Source organism: Brachypodium distachyon, chromosome 2 (genome assembly GCF_000005505.3).
Source record: "Brachypodium distachyon strain Bd21 chromosome 2, Brachypodium_distachyon_v3.0, whole genome shotgun sequence".
NCBI lineage: Eukaryota > Viridiplantae > Streptophyta > Magnoliopsida > Poales > Poaceae > Brachypodium > Brachypodium distachyon.
In genome coordinates this window covers 13,757,945-13,771,454 of record NC_016132.3, presented here as the reverse complement: position 1 = coordinate 13,771,454, position 13,510 = coordinate 13,757,945, and the positions used below count along the sequence as shown (strand labels likewise).

The 13,510-nt window shown below is 43.6% G+C and overlaps 1 protein-coding gene, 1 long non-coding RNA gene and 1 other non-coding gene across 8 annotated transcripts; 1 reads left to right on the top strand and 2 right to left on the bottom strand.

The window, feature by feature from the left end:
* Positions 1–6,671: 6,671 nt before the first annotated feature.
* LOC100827769 (putative cell division cycle ATPase) lies at positions 6,672–12,396 on the top strand. 6 transcript variants are annotated; one of them, XR_002963356.1, is made up of 17 exons: positions 6,672–6,983; positions 7,407–7,528; positions 7,700–7,788; positions 7,937–7,972; positions 8,265–8,358; positions 8,657–8,699; positions 8,789–8,889; positions 9,222–9,280; positions 9,355–9,851; positions 9,925–10,009; positions 10,087–10,182; positions 10,324–10,889; positions 10,990–11,128; positions 11,227–11,295; positions 11,406–11,612; positions 11,691–11,965; positions 12,119–12,396. XR_002963356.1 is itself a non-coding variant. In XM_010232687.3 (16 exons), the coding sequence occupies exons 1-16, from the start codon at positions 6,763–6,765 to the stop codon at positions 11,802–11,804; spliced, it is 2,538 nt and encodes an 845-aa protein (XP_010230989.1). In that variant the 5' UTR covers positions 6,672–6,762; the 3' UTR covers positions 11,805–12,100. The 6 variants fall into 6 exon arrangements, 2 of the variants coding, with proteins under 2 accessions (XP_010230989.1, XP_010230990.1); XR_002963357.1 differs by having other exon boundaries at positions 12,109–12,396; XR_002963354.1 differs by having other exon boundaries at positions 11,691–12,029.
* A 78-nt stretch (positions 12,397–12,474) lies between these two features.
* On the bottom strand, positions 12,475–13,283 carry LOC104582583. Its single transcript, XR_730371.3, has 2 exons — positions 13,108–13,283; positions 12,475–12,971 (listed from the first exon to the last, which is right to left on the bottom strand). It is a non-coding gene; the product is annotated as an uncharacterized LOC104582583 (long non-coding RNA).
* Positions 12,831–12,979, bottom strand: LOC112271224. Its single transcript, XR_002964218.1, has one exon. It is a non-coding gene; the product is annotated as a small nucleolar RNA snoR145 (small nucleolar RNA).
* Positions 13,284–13,510: the final 227 nt, after the last annotated feature.

The following is a 13,510-nucleotide window of genomic DNA, read 5'->3' as shown; positions in this document are numbered from 1 at the left end:
AGAGCGCAGGGGCCGCACGCGGCCGAGGCAGGCCCATTAAGCGGCCGGTGCGCTGGGCTGTGCCCGTTATGGTGCGTTTGCCGAAGGCAGGACTCCGGCAAAGACGTTTCCTTTTTTTTTTCCAATTCCGCGCGCGATGGAATTTGCTTTGAATTCTCGGCCGCGAGGAAAAATAAAGAAAATATTTCTTTGCCGTAGGCCAAGACTCCGGCAAAGCGTTTTGCCTTAACTTCGTCGTCTCGCACGCCGTTAACCGCGCACGCGGGCCCACGCGCAGGGTCCCTTTGCCGTGGGCCTGTCTTTACCGTGGGCTTTTTATTATTTTTGCCATGGGCTTCCCGTTGCTGGTGTCCTTTCTGTCTATTTGCCGGCGGCCTGTCCTTTGCCGTGGGCTTTTAGCTTGCCCCACGGTATAGCGTGTCCTGTGCCGGAGGCCCGATGGAAAACCGTCGGCAACAAGAGGTTTTCCCGTAGTGATCTCGAAGCCACGCACATCAATTGGCACTAGCAGGTGTCAGACGAGAACCTAGCGGCACCAGTGGTGGAGATCCAAGACCTAGGATCAACGGGGCGACGGGAGAGAGGATGTGGACTGTGGAGAGCACGGGAGGGAGAAGGAGAATGGCAGCTAGCTCGGGAGGGCTCGTCAGGGAAGAATCTAGAGAGAAAGAGAGGTCGCGAGGTGGGCGGATGAGGAGGAGATCTTGCAGCGGGCCGGCGCATCTCGATCGGTCGCGAGAGTAGGGGTGCAACATGGTGACCCTCAGGGTACCCTTTGACCCTCCTTAGTTCCAACAAATGAACTAGTTTTTCAAAAAGTTATGTCATTTTAAAACTTTAGTTCATTTTGGTTGAACTAAGTAGGGTCAATGGGTACCCTGAGGGTCAGAAACTTGCATCTCTACGCGAGAGAGAGGCGAGCGAGGGATTCCTTCCCAACCTCGCGAGGCATGGATATTTTCCACGTGGAATCAGTGGGGATTGGGCCGGTTTTTCTCCCCCGGGATGGTGTCCAAATGCGTGCGTGGGCTTCCCCGGGTCGAATTTGCGCGCGGGTTTACCACCCAGGGAAAAGACGAGGATCACGGCAGGAATTGGGGCAACCAAACGAGCCATAAAACATAATTGTGAGCATCAGGATTTGAACCCTGGTGGGTGGAAAACTTTACCGAAAAAAAAGAGTCATGTACTCCTTCCGTTTCATAATTCTTGTCTCAAATTTGTCAAAAATGAATGTATCTATTTCTAAAAAGCGTCTAGATACGCATGTGACATTTTGACGAGAATTATGGATGGTTGGACTACAAAGAAACGCTTCGCGCGACCAATGATCGAGGGCTGGCCCCGAGTTTAATGGCAGCCTTTTTCCCATGGCGGCCGGCGAGAAATGCATGCATGCGCCGATGATCATGGGAGCAGAGAGCGCAACTTGCATGCATGCTTCTAGGCTTCTAGCTCCCTCAAACAAACAGTGGAGTGTGGACCTACCTATACCTACTACTAACACCACATGATCAATCAACGGGAATCAACCGGATCAGCTGTAGCTCTGGAATAAAAGAGAAGTATCTTGCATCCTTTGACACTGACACGTACGGCTGCAGAACCCTGGCCCCTGTGTCGAGCTTGGAGTTTTCTCTCTCTTCTTTCCATTATTATGTTGTCCTAGTTGTATTCCAGGGCGGCAAAATTAAAGGGCCTTTATGCATGCCAAATAGGATGTCCACTAATAAGCTAATCTAATGGCGAAGGAATGGCTAGCGGTGCGTGGTTGTTCACCTAAACTCATGCATGGATCGAGCCTTTGCTTCCTCGCCGCTGCTTTGTAAACTTAGCTTCTTGTTCCCATGTCAAAATTAAAAGCCAAAGCTATCTAGCCTTGTTTAGCCTTTTAACTTCCTTCCAAAGAAAGGCTTCACACATGCACCAAAAGGAAGAAAATGAGAATCATGCAAACGGACCTAACTCTTCGTGGGATGCTAGCCATTAGCCAAGCATTACTGTACCGTAGAAACACTAGAATCAATTGACGTGGAGTTGGGAGTGTCTACTCCTCACTACTCAGTCGACCGATTAAAAATTTCTCATCTTTTATAGCTGGATGGATGTTGCACAAATCATCTCAATTATTCGATCGATTGTTAGCGTCGACTTATAAATAGTTAATTCTCATTCGTCTTAAAAATAGGAAAACCGTAGTTTATAAGAAGGTCACAGTACATGAATTCGATAAAAGAAAACTCGATCGGCTAGCTAGGGTACGTACTACTAAATTGATCGATCAGCCAGCGAAATCCGTACATCATGCCGAGCACATAGTTAATTAAGCCCGGCCTGCAAATCAACAGAGAGTATATTCCTGCATGCAATCCTGGTGTTCGAGGCAGATGCAGACATGCAGCCGGGGGTGTCAGGAGAAGATTCCCAGCAAGCAAGCAATGCCAGCCCAGCCAGCACAGCAGATTCTGATCGATCGATCGACCTTATCCTCAATCTTGGGATTATTTAAGCTCGATCGTGCGCTGCCGTACTGCCAGAAGGCATATGCATGGCCAGTAGTAAGTAACATGCACGCACGTACGCACGGAAAGAAAAACAATGGAGCCTGTAAAAGACCACTGGAGCTAGTACGTACCTAGCTGGTCTCTGTATGTGTCCTGGGTTATCAGTCTCTCTGGTGTCCGAGGCCGGCCGGGACACGCGAGCTGCTCGTCGACACATAACATGGACGAACGAACGAACAGATCAACCCAGGAATTAAAGGATTCGGATCGATCGCATCGCATCCTCCGCCTAGAAAAGTTGTTTGTCAGCTGCTGCACGCATGGATCCCATGTGGGATGTGGCCGGATTTTTTTTAATTTTTTTGACGAGATTGATATAAATCCAATGCATGCATGCAGGACCAGCAATATCCATCCATCGATCACATACTCCAAGAACTAAGCATACTGTGCAACTTGTTCAACTGTGCGTGCAACCAATTGTGGGAGTCGGCAAAGTCAATACATAAAACTTGGAACCAAGGGAAGGAAGTTTCTGAAACAAATGGCTAGTACTGAAGTATATTTGCCAACTTGTAGCATGGGTATAGTAATAGTATAGTGATCGATCGAGTCTTTCTCTTTCGCCCCAAGTAAACTTTGAATTCGATCGTGCAGCTAGCTAGCATCCATGCATGCACTAGCTAGCTAGCTACAAGGAGTCAAAAGGTGGATCCGCTTGGAGTAAAGAACGTTATATTTATTTTTGCAGCGTTTCAAGGTGCAAGAATATTTTTACATACATATCGATCCTATTCTGAAAGCAACACAATTGGAAAAGGTTTTGAGTAGGAAACAGAAGGAACCATGCAAGGGACACTACCGACATGCAAAAACAAAAAAGCAGGACAGGGACACTACCGACTTGTAAAAAAAAAGGCCAGAGAGAAAGTTGCACACTGACACTGAGATGTGACTAGGTTTTTGTTTTTAGAGACAAAAAGGTTTACACATATACAGGCCCGGGCCGGCCGCTAGCTAGCTTTTGTAGATAAAGCAAACCGCCACTGACGAATAATGCTAGCTCTGCCTGGAGATGACTTGGTCGCTAATTCATCGCACAAAAAGGCTCTTGGTAGTATAATTTTCATGCTGGCTAAGCTAGTGCATATATAGGCAGCTTTCTCTTGTAACTTTTCACCTTTCACAAGGCCCATGTTACAATTGGTGCTCATTTGGCTTGTAAAGATATTGGGGGTCGCTTTTGCCACATCGGTGGCACCAATTATCAGTTGCCTCTAGGCGAAGCATATGCGTGTGAAATTCTACATGCATGCATGTGAGTGAAAAATGTACGGTTAATTAATTAAAAATGACCGGAGACATGTACATGCAATGTCTGAAACAAAAAAAAAAGATTATACTATGCCAGAAGATAGCAACAGCTACACACTGACATGGGGTTTTGTATATGGAGAGTTGGATCCAATCCAACATTTGCTGTAGTACGTTTTGGCTTTTAGCTTTTGCACGTTCGCAAACTTCTACCATACCTTTGGTTGTTTAAACCCAGCACATCACACCTCTCTCTCCCAAGTATCAATCGATCGTATTGTATGCCAGAATGGTTTTGATTTTGCACCGTCCTTTAGTCTTGCAAATAGAAGCCAGGTTAATTGTTATATATGTAGTACTCCATACTACAATATACATCGATTGTCCTGTCTGGTACACATAGGAAAATATATAAAACTAGAAATTCCAATAATAGAACGTGTTTAATTAACAACGGGACGTTGTACATATATGTACTTGGAAAGGAATATGTATCCAGAGATGGGTGTATACGTTTGTAGCTAGGTGGCAGAATAAAACCTAACGATCTGTACTTCATTAGATGCCTGACGCTTGTGGACAAGGGCGCCATTTGTTGTTAAAGGCTTTATAAAGCACTTGACCTAACATAGTGGCCAATAATCAACTAGATATATATTGCATATGGAAGGGGACAGATGCATACAAGTCTGTTCCATTGGAAAAAAAGCAACAATGACAAGTAATTTATGGCTTATGGAATGCACGCATTAGTATGTCTTTTTCCATTTGGAGCTAGCTATTGCTGCATGGCTTGTTCGGATGTGGACATGAACGACGGTCGTTACGCCATGTAGGATCGATGGCTAAGCTAGCTGCAGGTAGTACCATATAATCTCTTCAGTGCCACATGCACTAGGTTTAACGAGCTAATGGAGTACCTAACAATTCTAATGATCCACATATAACTAATGCACCCTCGGCAAACTTGTGGCACACTCGGCTCCTACGCGGTTTCCGGCAGTGTACAAATAATATAATTCTTCTTTCAAAAAGAAATACTCCCTCCGGTCGGAATTACTTATCGAAATATTACATGTATCTAGACGCTTTTTCCACATAGATACATTCGTATTTGGACAAATTTGAGACAGGTAATACCGGTCGGAGGGAGTATGTCTTTACACTTATAAAGATCTGAGTTGGTGGTGGTGAGTTCACTCCAACAAGACTACCCTTTAATGGCTATTGATTCATCTAATTGCGACCCATTTTATACGTATCACGAGCTTTTGACTATTCTTGATTGGTTCTGACGACAATTAATCAAGATAAAAAAATCAAAAATAATATGTTGAGATAATTATTATTTATCAGAAATTTAAAAAATATGAGTCACAATTCTTAATCTCGTAGCAAAACACGGGCATTTAGCTAGTATATAGTAATTCTTTGACCAAACTGAGCTGTACATGTTGCAAAGTTAGTTAATGCTATTCCTTTATCTTTCTGTGGATGGAATGTGTGATGTGCCGGTCGATGGCAACACGCCGTGTCGGATCCACGTCGGACTCCAGCCCGGCCCGGGCCCCCAACGCGCTCCACGACGCCGACCACTTGTGTGTGTGCGCCTTAAATCGATCACTAGTGGCCAGAATTTTTTAATTATAACGTTCATATATATACGGGCCGGACAAAACAAACAAGCAGCTCGATGGATCGATCACAATGTTTGTAAATTTCCTTCTTCTTACATCGGAAATCCTGGGTTTCAGAGTGTGGGAAGAACTCCCTGAAATATAAGGCCGCATACATATTTGTCGTAAAGAGTAAATTTCACCTATTTACCAAGTGGACGCTAAAGTATGTGTATACGTGGAGGCAATTGCCAAATTTGGGTACACAAGAGATGCTCCAATCAAGACGATTCACATGCCATGGACGCAATACCGGCACCAAGTTGCTATCCAAACTCCAAAGTGCGTGACTTCCCCAAAGCACACTCAAAGTGGAAGTTTTTAGATTCTAATTTTTAGGAGAATATATCTGCTTCCATCTCCAAATACCAATTCCTCTGCATGCACGCAATCCCCTTAGCAAAAACATGGCCATCTATTTTTTTTTCTTCTAAATATAAGTATAACGTTCGAATGCAAGTGGACTAGAGTAGTTTGAAATGTCGGTGCGCCGTATTAGTATCGACAGAATGTTAACATTACTGCAGAAGGAGTGCCCCGTCTTTTTGTCAATATAGAGCGTATCGGGGTTTTAATATAAGACTTTGACTAAGAATATATCACTCCATCGATAAATGTTATGTATGCTATGGAATCATACATATGCAAGTACTTTTTAAAGAGGACTCTAATGATACATATTGCAATCAATTTCTTGTCATATAAATCACATATTCCCTCCGATCCATATTATTTGTCTCAAATTTGTTGAAATATTGATGTATCTATGTCTAAAAAGCGTCTACATACATGTAATATTTCGACAACTAATATGGATCGAAGGAAGAATTAAAAAATAACTATATGTTCGAGCTTTGACTTATCAAAACGTAATTAAGACACATTGTATTAAGAAAAAGAGGGACTATATATAGTTCTGTGCAAAAAAATATCTCTTAATAATATTTATCATTTTGGAAATTAAATCTCTTTTAATTTATCTAATGATACATATTGCAATCAATTTTTAAAATGAGAGGGGTGAAAAGGAAGAAAAAACAAGAATGGTCTGAAAAGCCTCTTTCCCGTGTACCCCAAAGTCCCAAACCCCATGTTCGCCGGTTTGATCGCCGCCATGCCAGTATGCCACCCCTGTCCTCTGCCCCCTATATAAACCCCCACCAACCCTTCCCCCATGGCTCATTTCCCCGCCCCACATCTCCTTCTCGGCTTCCTCGCTTCGTCTTCCTCGATTTCAAACGCAAAGCTGTGCTCGGTCGCTCGCATACATGGAGCAGAGGAGCCTGCTCGCGTCGGCCGTCGGCGTCGGCGTCGGGGTGGGGCTGGGGCTCGCGTCGGCAAGGTGGTCGAAGCCGGCGAACTGCGCCGAGGGTGGCGGCGGCGGCGCGGGTCCAGCGGAGGTGGAGGCGGAGCTGCGGCGGCTGGTGGTCGACGGCAGCGAGAGCGGCATCAACTTCAAGGAGTTCCACCATCTCCATTGCTACCTCAGGTTGGTCCGCTCGCTCGGGTTCTAGGCTTTGATTTGATTTGATTGGATTAAACTGAGCTGGAGTTCGTTGCGGAATTTCGAGGATATGGGAATGGGTTGGATGCTTCCTTGTTCCTGATTTGATGGTTTAATTCGGCACCGAAGTCACTTAGTTAGTCTGAACTCTGTACTGTACTACTGTGCTGTACTAGTTGATGCAGAAGCTTACAGAGCTCCCATCATCATTAGTGGCCATGTTCTACAAAAATCAAAAGGCTAATGGAGATTGGTTTAATCCACAGGATGCTGTACGTCTGTCTTAATTCAAGCACAATTTTCTGCAACTCTGCCCTCCCTGTGCAGTCCCGTTCGTTGTTCAATTTCTACCGATACGGATTGAGGGAGACTGATGAGAAAATGTTGAATTGTTCATGATGTTTGCAGCGAGCAGACCAAGGAAGTCCTCATCAGCGCGGCTTTCGTGCACCTGAAGCAAGCGGATTTGTCCAAGCACATCCGGAACCTCTCCGCCGCCAGCCGCGCGATACTGCTCTCTGGCCCCACAGGTTCGTTCGTTCGTTCGTTCAATTCGTTAGCCTTCTAATTCATGATTCTGTCCTTTGCTTGGACATTACAAATGGACATCCTGAATGAGAAATGGAACCTCGGGGAGTTGGCTCTGTAATGATATAGAGAATAATTGGACATCCTGTTTTAACTGTCGCTTGATTTTGCAGAACCTTACCTGCAGTCGCTTGCGAGGGCTCTGTCGCACTACTACAAGACCCGGCTGCTGATCCTCGACATCACGGACTTCTCGCTTCGGGTCAGTTGGGAACTGCTGCAGACTTTAGATGTTTAATTTTGGTTCGACGTATTAGGGTTTCAATCAGACTTCGAATACTTGCTTTTGGTTCGCTGTTTCTCGTGCTCTGTTTCTGAACTTCGTTTTGGTTGCTGAATGTTGTTTGCAGATTCAGAGCAAATATGGGAGCTCCACTAAAACCTTGGTGAGTTGTTCAGGCTGCCTCTTGTTTCGGAACAGTTGATTCCAATATGCCAGACTCTCTGTGGTCCTGATTGGGGGACCTAGAGATTTTGTTTGAGGCAACTGGGAGACTGGGTTCCTGATTGGTCTCAGCATCAACTTGTCTACACTGGCTGATAAAGAAAGAACAAGAAATTTCGATCCTGCAATTTTGTCTGCATGAAAATAACCATTGCATATCTTATTTAAGAAATGATATTCGTGGATTTGTCATCACTTGCTTCTATTTATTCTCTGAAACTGTTTTTCTACAGGTTCAGAACCAGTCCATGTCCGAGACAACCTTTGGGAGGGTGTCTGATTTCATTGGATCTTTTGCAATGTTCCCTAAGAAGGATGAGCCTAGAGGTACCAAAAACATTACAATTTCATCTTCCTCTTCGTTGCATGAGTGCAATTTACTTTGTTTGATATCCGTTTTCGCTTTTGTTCAGAAAAAGGGCTGCTCGACGTTTCTTTACTCTTCAGCATGTAACTTTAGATGAAAGCTGCTGTTATGCGCACTTTATTTAGTCCATTTTCGCACGTACCAAGTTTCCATATTTTCAAAAAGGGTCTTATATATTCCAACCAAGCATGAGTTGTTGCTCAAATTTTCGAGATTTTGACTTGTTTCTTTCCTGTTGTGGATGGAACATTTATGCAGAATCATTGCGTCGTCAGACGAGCAGTGCAGACTTCAGAGCTAGGTAACCTTTTTTATTTATCAAATATGGAAATTGACTATATTCTATTATCTGTTCTATATAATCATTTACCTATTGTTCATGTTTTTCAGAGGCTCTGACGTCATTGCTAGCAGTGACCCTTCAATTCGGAAAAATGTTTCAATGCCCTCTGATACGAGTGATCTTGCCTCACAATGTTCTGGACATTCAGGTGAACTTGTTTTTCCATTTCTTTATTCGATTGCTTTAGTCATTCTGATTCTTTCATGTGCAAAGTTCAGTGTGTAGACATCTTGTACATAATAGTTACTAATTTCTGGTAGTATCAGGCTGTAAGGCATCCACATTTTCTTGTGACATTATGTACATGAGTTTGTGCTAGCGCAAGAATGGAAGTGCTGCTTACAAATGGCATTTCTACTTTATTCGATGTGTTTTTAATTCTTTTATATTAGACATGTCGTTTTTCTATGCATAGGGAGTAGAGAACTAGAACAAGAAAACCCTTATGGCCTTTCACCTTTTTTGTTGATGTGATTTCAGCTAGGCGAGCCAATAGCTGGTGTTTCGATGAGAAAGTATTGATACAGTCACTTTACAAGGTAATTATACTTCTTGACTGAACTTGATTGGTTTTGGTAGTCATGATTTACTTATCTTGTTACCAATTTTGCAGGTCATGATTTCTGTGGCTGAAAGTGATCCAATTATTCTTTACATAAGGGATGTTGATCACTTCCTTCATAGATCACAAAGAACGTACTCTATATTCCAAAAAATGTTAAGCAAATTATCTGGGCAAGTGTTGATACTTGGTTCCCGGTTACTAAATTCTGGCGCTGAGTATAATGATGTGGACGAGAGAGTTAGTGGCATGTTCCCTTATCATGTCGATATTAAACCTCCAGAAGACGAGATCCATCTCAATGGTTGGAAAATTCAAATGGACGAAGATGCAAAGAAAATCCAAATTCAAGACAACAGAAATCATATCGTAGAGGTACTCTCAGCCAACGATCTAGACTGTGATGATTTGAGCTCAATATGCCAAGCAGATACTATGGTTCTCAGCAATTACATAGAGGAAATTATTGTGTCAGCAGTCTCTTACCATTTGATTCATAACAAGGATCCAGAATACAAAAATGGAAAACTCCTCCTATCTTCTAAGAGGTTCGCCCATTTATCTTTATAATCAGTATCAAATAGTTTTTCTTCTGATTTTCTAAACAAAATTACTTTACAGTTTGTCCCATGGATTAAGCATTTTCCAAGAAAGCGGGCACGGTGGGAAAGACACCCTGAAAATGGAAGCAAACGATGAATCAAAGGTATTTATCTTGTACAGTTACTTCAATAGTGTAGCTATTGATCAGTGAGGCTAACTTCAATGCTATGTTTTGCACAGGATGGTTTGAAAGGTGCTGCTGGATCTAAGAACAGCGAGACTGATAAATCAGGCACAATGCCAGTTAAAGATGGCGACGCTCCACCACCAAAACCAGTAAGTAGTATTCAGATGTTTATTCCTTTTATTACACTACATTTTTAGAAGAAGAAAATCAGGTGGAGAAACCCTGGTCTCTTATTTGTGAACATTGCTAAGGCAGAAGTTAATATACATGATGTATTCCTCTCTTTGCAGGAAATACCAGACAATGAGTTTGAAAAGCGTATCAGGCCAGAGGTTATACCAGCCAATGAAATAGGAGTGACATTTGATGACATCGGAGCCCTGGCTGATATCAAAGAATCCCTTCAAGAGCTAGTAATGCTTCCTCTTCGACGGCCAGATCTTTTCAAAGGAGGACTTCTGAAGCCTTGCCGGGGAATATTACTATTTGGGCCACCTGGAACTGGCAAGACAATGCTTGCTAAGGCTATAGCAAATGACGCGGGTGCCAGCTTCATTAATGTTTCAATGTCCACCATCACATCCAAATGGTTTGGGGAGGATGAGAAAAATGTCCGAGCGTTGTTCAGTTTGGCTGCGAAGGTTGCTCCTACTATTATTTTTGTAGATGAGGTAGATAGTATGTTGGGACAACGCGCACGATGCGGGGAACATGAGGCAATGAGGAAGATCAAGAATGAGTTCATGAGTCATTGGGATGGTATATTGTCCAAGTCAGGTGAAAGGATTCTTGTTCTTGCAGCGACAAACAGGCCATTTGACCTTGACGAAGCCATCATTAGGAGATTCGAGCGCAGGTCTGTCAAGATGCAGCACTATGTTTGGGCAGAATAGATGTAGTGTGGTTGTTGCATGATGAGATGCTAATTATTTGCTCCTATTTGTCACACTGAACAGAATCATGGTTGGCCTTCCAACTCAGGAGAGCAGAGAGTTGATTCTAAGGACATTGTTGTCAAAAGAGAAAGTTGATAAAGACATTGAATTCAAGGAGCTTGCAACCATGACCGAAGGGTACAGCGGCAGTGATCTTAAGGTTTGTGCATTTGTTTTGAATCTGAGTAAGTAGATAGCTACCATGGCTCATAATCTGATAGGATCACTGACAATAGTTCTTTGCTCTTGTTTCCCCAGAATCTTTGTGTAACAGCTGCTTACCGCCCGGTTAGGGAGCTCCTCAAGAAAGAACGATTAAAGGAGCTGGTAAGTACATTACTGTTTTGCTTCTTAGGATTCTGCAATCTACTGAAGATACGACGAATTAAAATTATCAGTAGTTCAATTATGTAATGATATAATACTTGGTGCTTCAGGAAAGAAGGGAAAAGGAGGCAAAACAGAAAACTACTGCCGTAGACGCTTCTGACAATCCAGAGAGCAAGGAGGAAAATTCAGATAGCAAGGAAGACAATCCAGAAAGCAAGGATGGTAACTCGGAAGCGAAGGCAGAAAGTGACAAGGAGGCAGGCATCGACCTTAGGCCACTGACGATGGAAGACCTGAAGCAGGCCAAGAATCAAGTGAGTTGATGTCCTGACTTGCAGAGGATTCAACAATATAACAACACGTCACTGAACCATTGTTTCCGATCATTGCAGGTTGCCGCGAGCTTTGCTGCCGAGGGCGCTGTCATGAACGAGCTGAAGCAATGGAATGAACTCTACGGTGAAGGTGGCTCCAGGAAGAAGCAGCAATTAACATACTTCTTGTAGAGAAGATGAACGAATATTGGCATACAAATGCGACCAACAATTGGGGAGAAGTGGAGTTGCCGCTGAGCAGAGCAGAAGCTAGCAGTAACACTGTTGGAAGGATTATTCAATTGGGGAGAAGTGGAGTCCCGTTGAGCAGGACAGAGTATCTTCGAAGGATTGTAGGTGTTGGACATGTAAAATTCTTTTATAGGGGCAAGTAATTTCGGATGCACATCATTATATGTAATTATTCTTGATTTGTTATATGTATATTTCGATTGAACATATCGTAGTAGTTGGAAGTTTAACATGAACATCATAGTTTGGTTCAGGCTGCTAGAGGTGGAACACGGTTCAGAGGATTGCAGGCTGACTGGGAAGTTGCTGTTTGCTGAAGACCTGGAGAAAGATGCTGCTGTTGTCTTCTTCAGTCTGTTCGCAAAGGGAAAAATACTGAGTCTGTCTGCTGTTGACATACTTTGGCTGAAACTGTAATATGGTTCAGCTTGCTGGCCTAGTCGGACCTGGTATCTTGTAGAAACCTTGGTTTCATTAACGGAAGCCGGAGGGGGAAAGCCCCTCTTTTTAAAAAAAAATATCTTTACATTAACATGAACACCTTGGTCTGCTGTATATTTGGATTGAACGAACTCTGTCGGTTTCAGTTCCAGAGTTTTGACGAACGAAATACGTAAATTAGGCCGTATCTGTTCATTCGGAGTCTTCAACACAAAGTCACAGCTAAATGCAGGATTCTGGTAGTGCAACAAAGTCTGAAAAACAAACAAACAACTGGATAGTTTCAGCTAAGGCATCGCCTGTTGAATAATCATAAACGAATGTCTGCAAAATGTTTCAATCTCGCATAAAACGGGAGTTCACGCAGGACGATTTGAGAACAGTTTGCATGATGCTATCCGAAGGCAAACTTGGTAGACACAGCACGGTGAAAAGCTGTCCATCCATAGGTCCCTCGGTTCCGGTTCCTCTCACAGAGAAGCACCAAGCAAAAAAGGTTTGAAAATCCAAACAAAAATCTTAAACAATGATGTAGCCATGGCAACAGATGTGACAGAACCAGAATAAATCACACATCCACAAATCCACGGCGTCTCGTTCCTCTGCGAAGATTAATTGTTGTTAGAGAGGCCTCAACGACGGAGAATCACGCCCCTCTGCTGGGATCTTCGCTTAAACAACCAATAAATTTTTTCATTTTTTCGAAATCGAAACTCCACACAGAACAAATAATGAAGAAGGCGGGAGAGTTAATGAGGCGACGTGGAGAGAAAAAGAACAGGGATGCTCGGTGAATACGAACCAGTAGTAAAGATGAACATCATACCACCACCATTAGAGGCGACGGATCAAGATAACTAGCTCTTCATCGCACCCATCATCATCAAGAAGCGAAAAAGAAAACTTAGGAAAAACAGAGGGATCGATTTGCAAGAGCAAGCAAGGGCCAAGGAAGATCAGGCAGGCGGGCGGCGGCTGCAGGTTGGGGGTTAGGGTTCGTGTGTTGAATCGTTTAAATAGAGGAAGAGGGTGAGGACGAAGAGCATGGATGGGGGTTTGGGCTGCTTATACTGGGCCGATTTTTGAGTCCATGACGGCTGCTGCTGCTGGGGCGATTTTAGAGTCAATGACGGGCTGCTGCTGCTGGGCCGGTTTTAGAGTCAATGACGGGCTGCTGCTGCTGGGCCACTGACTGCCGGCTTCGA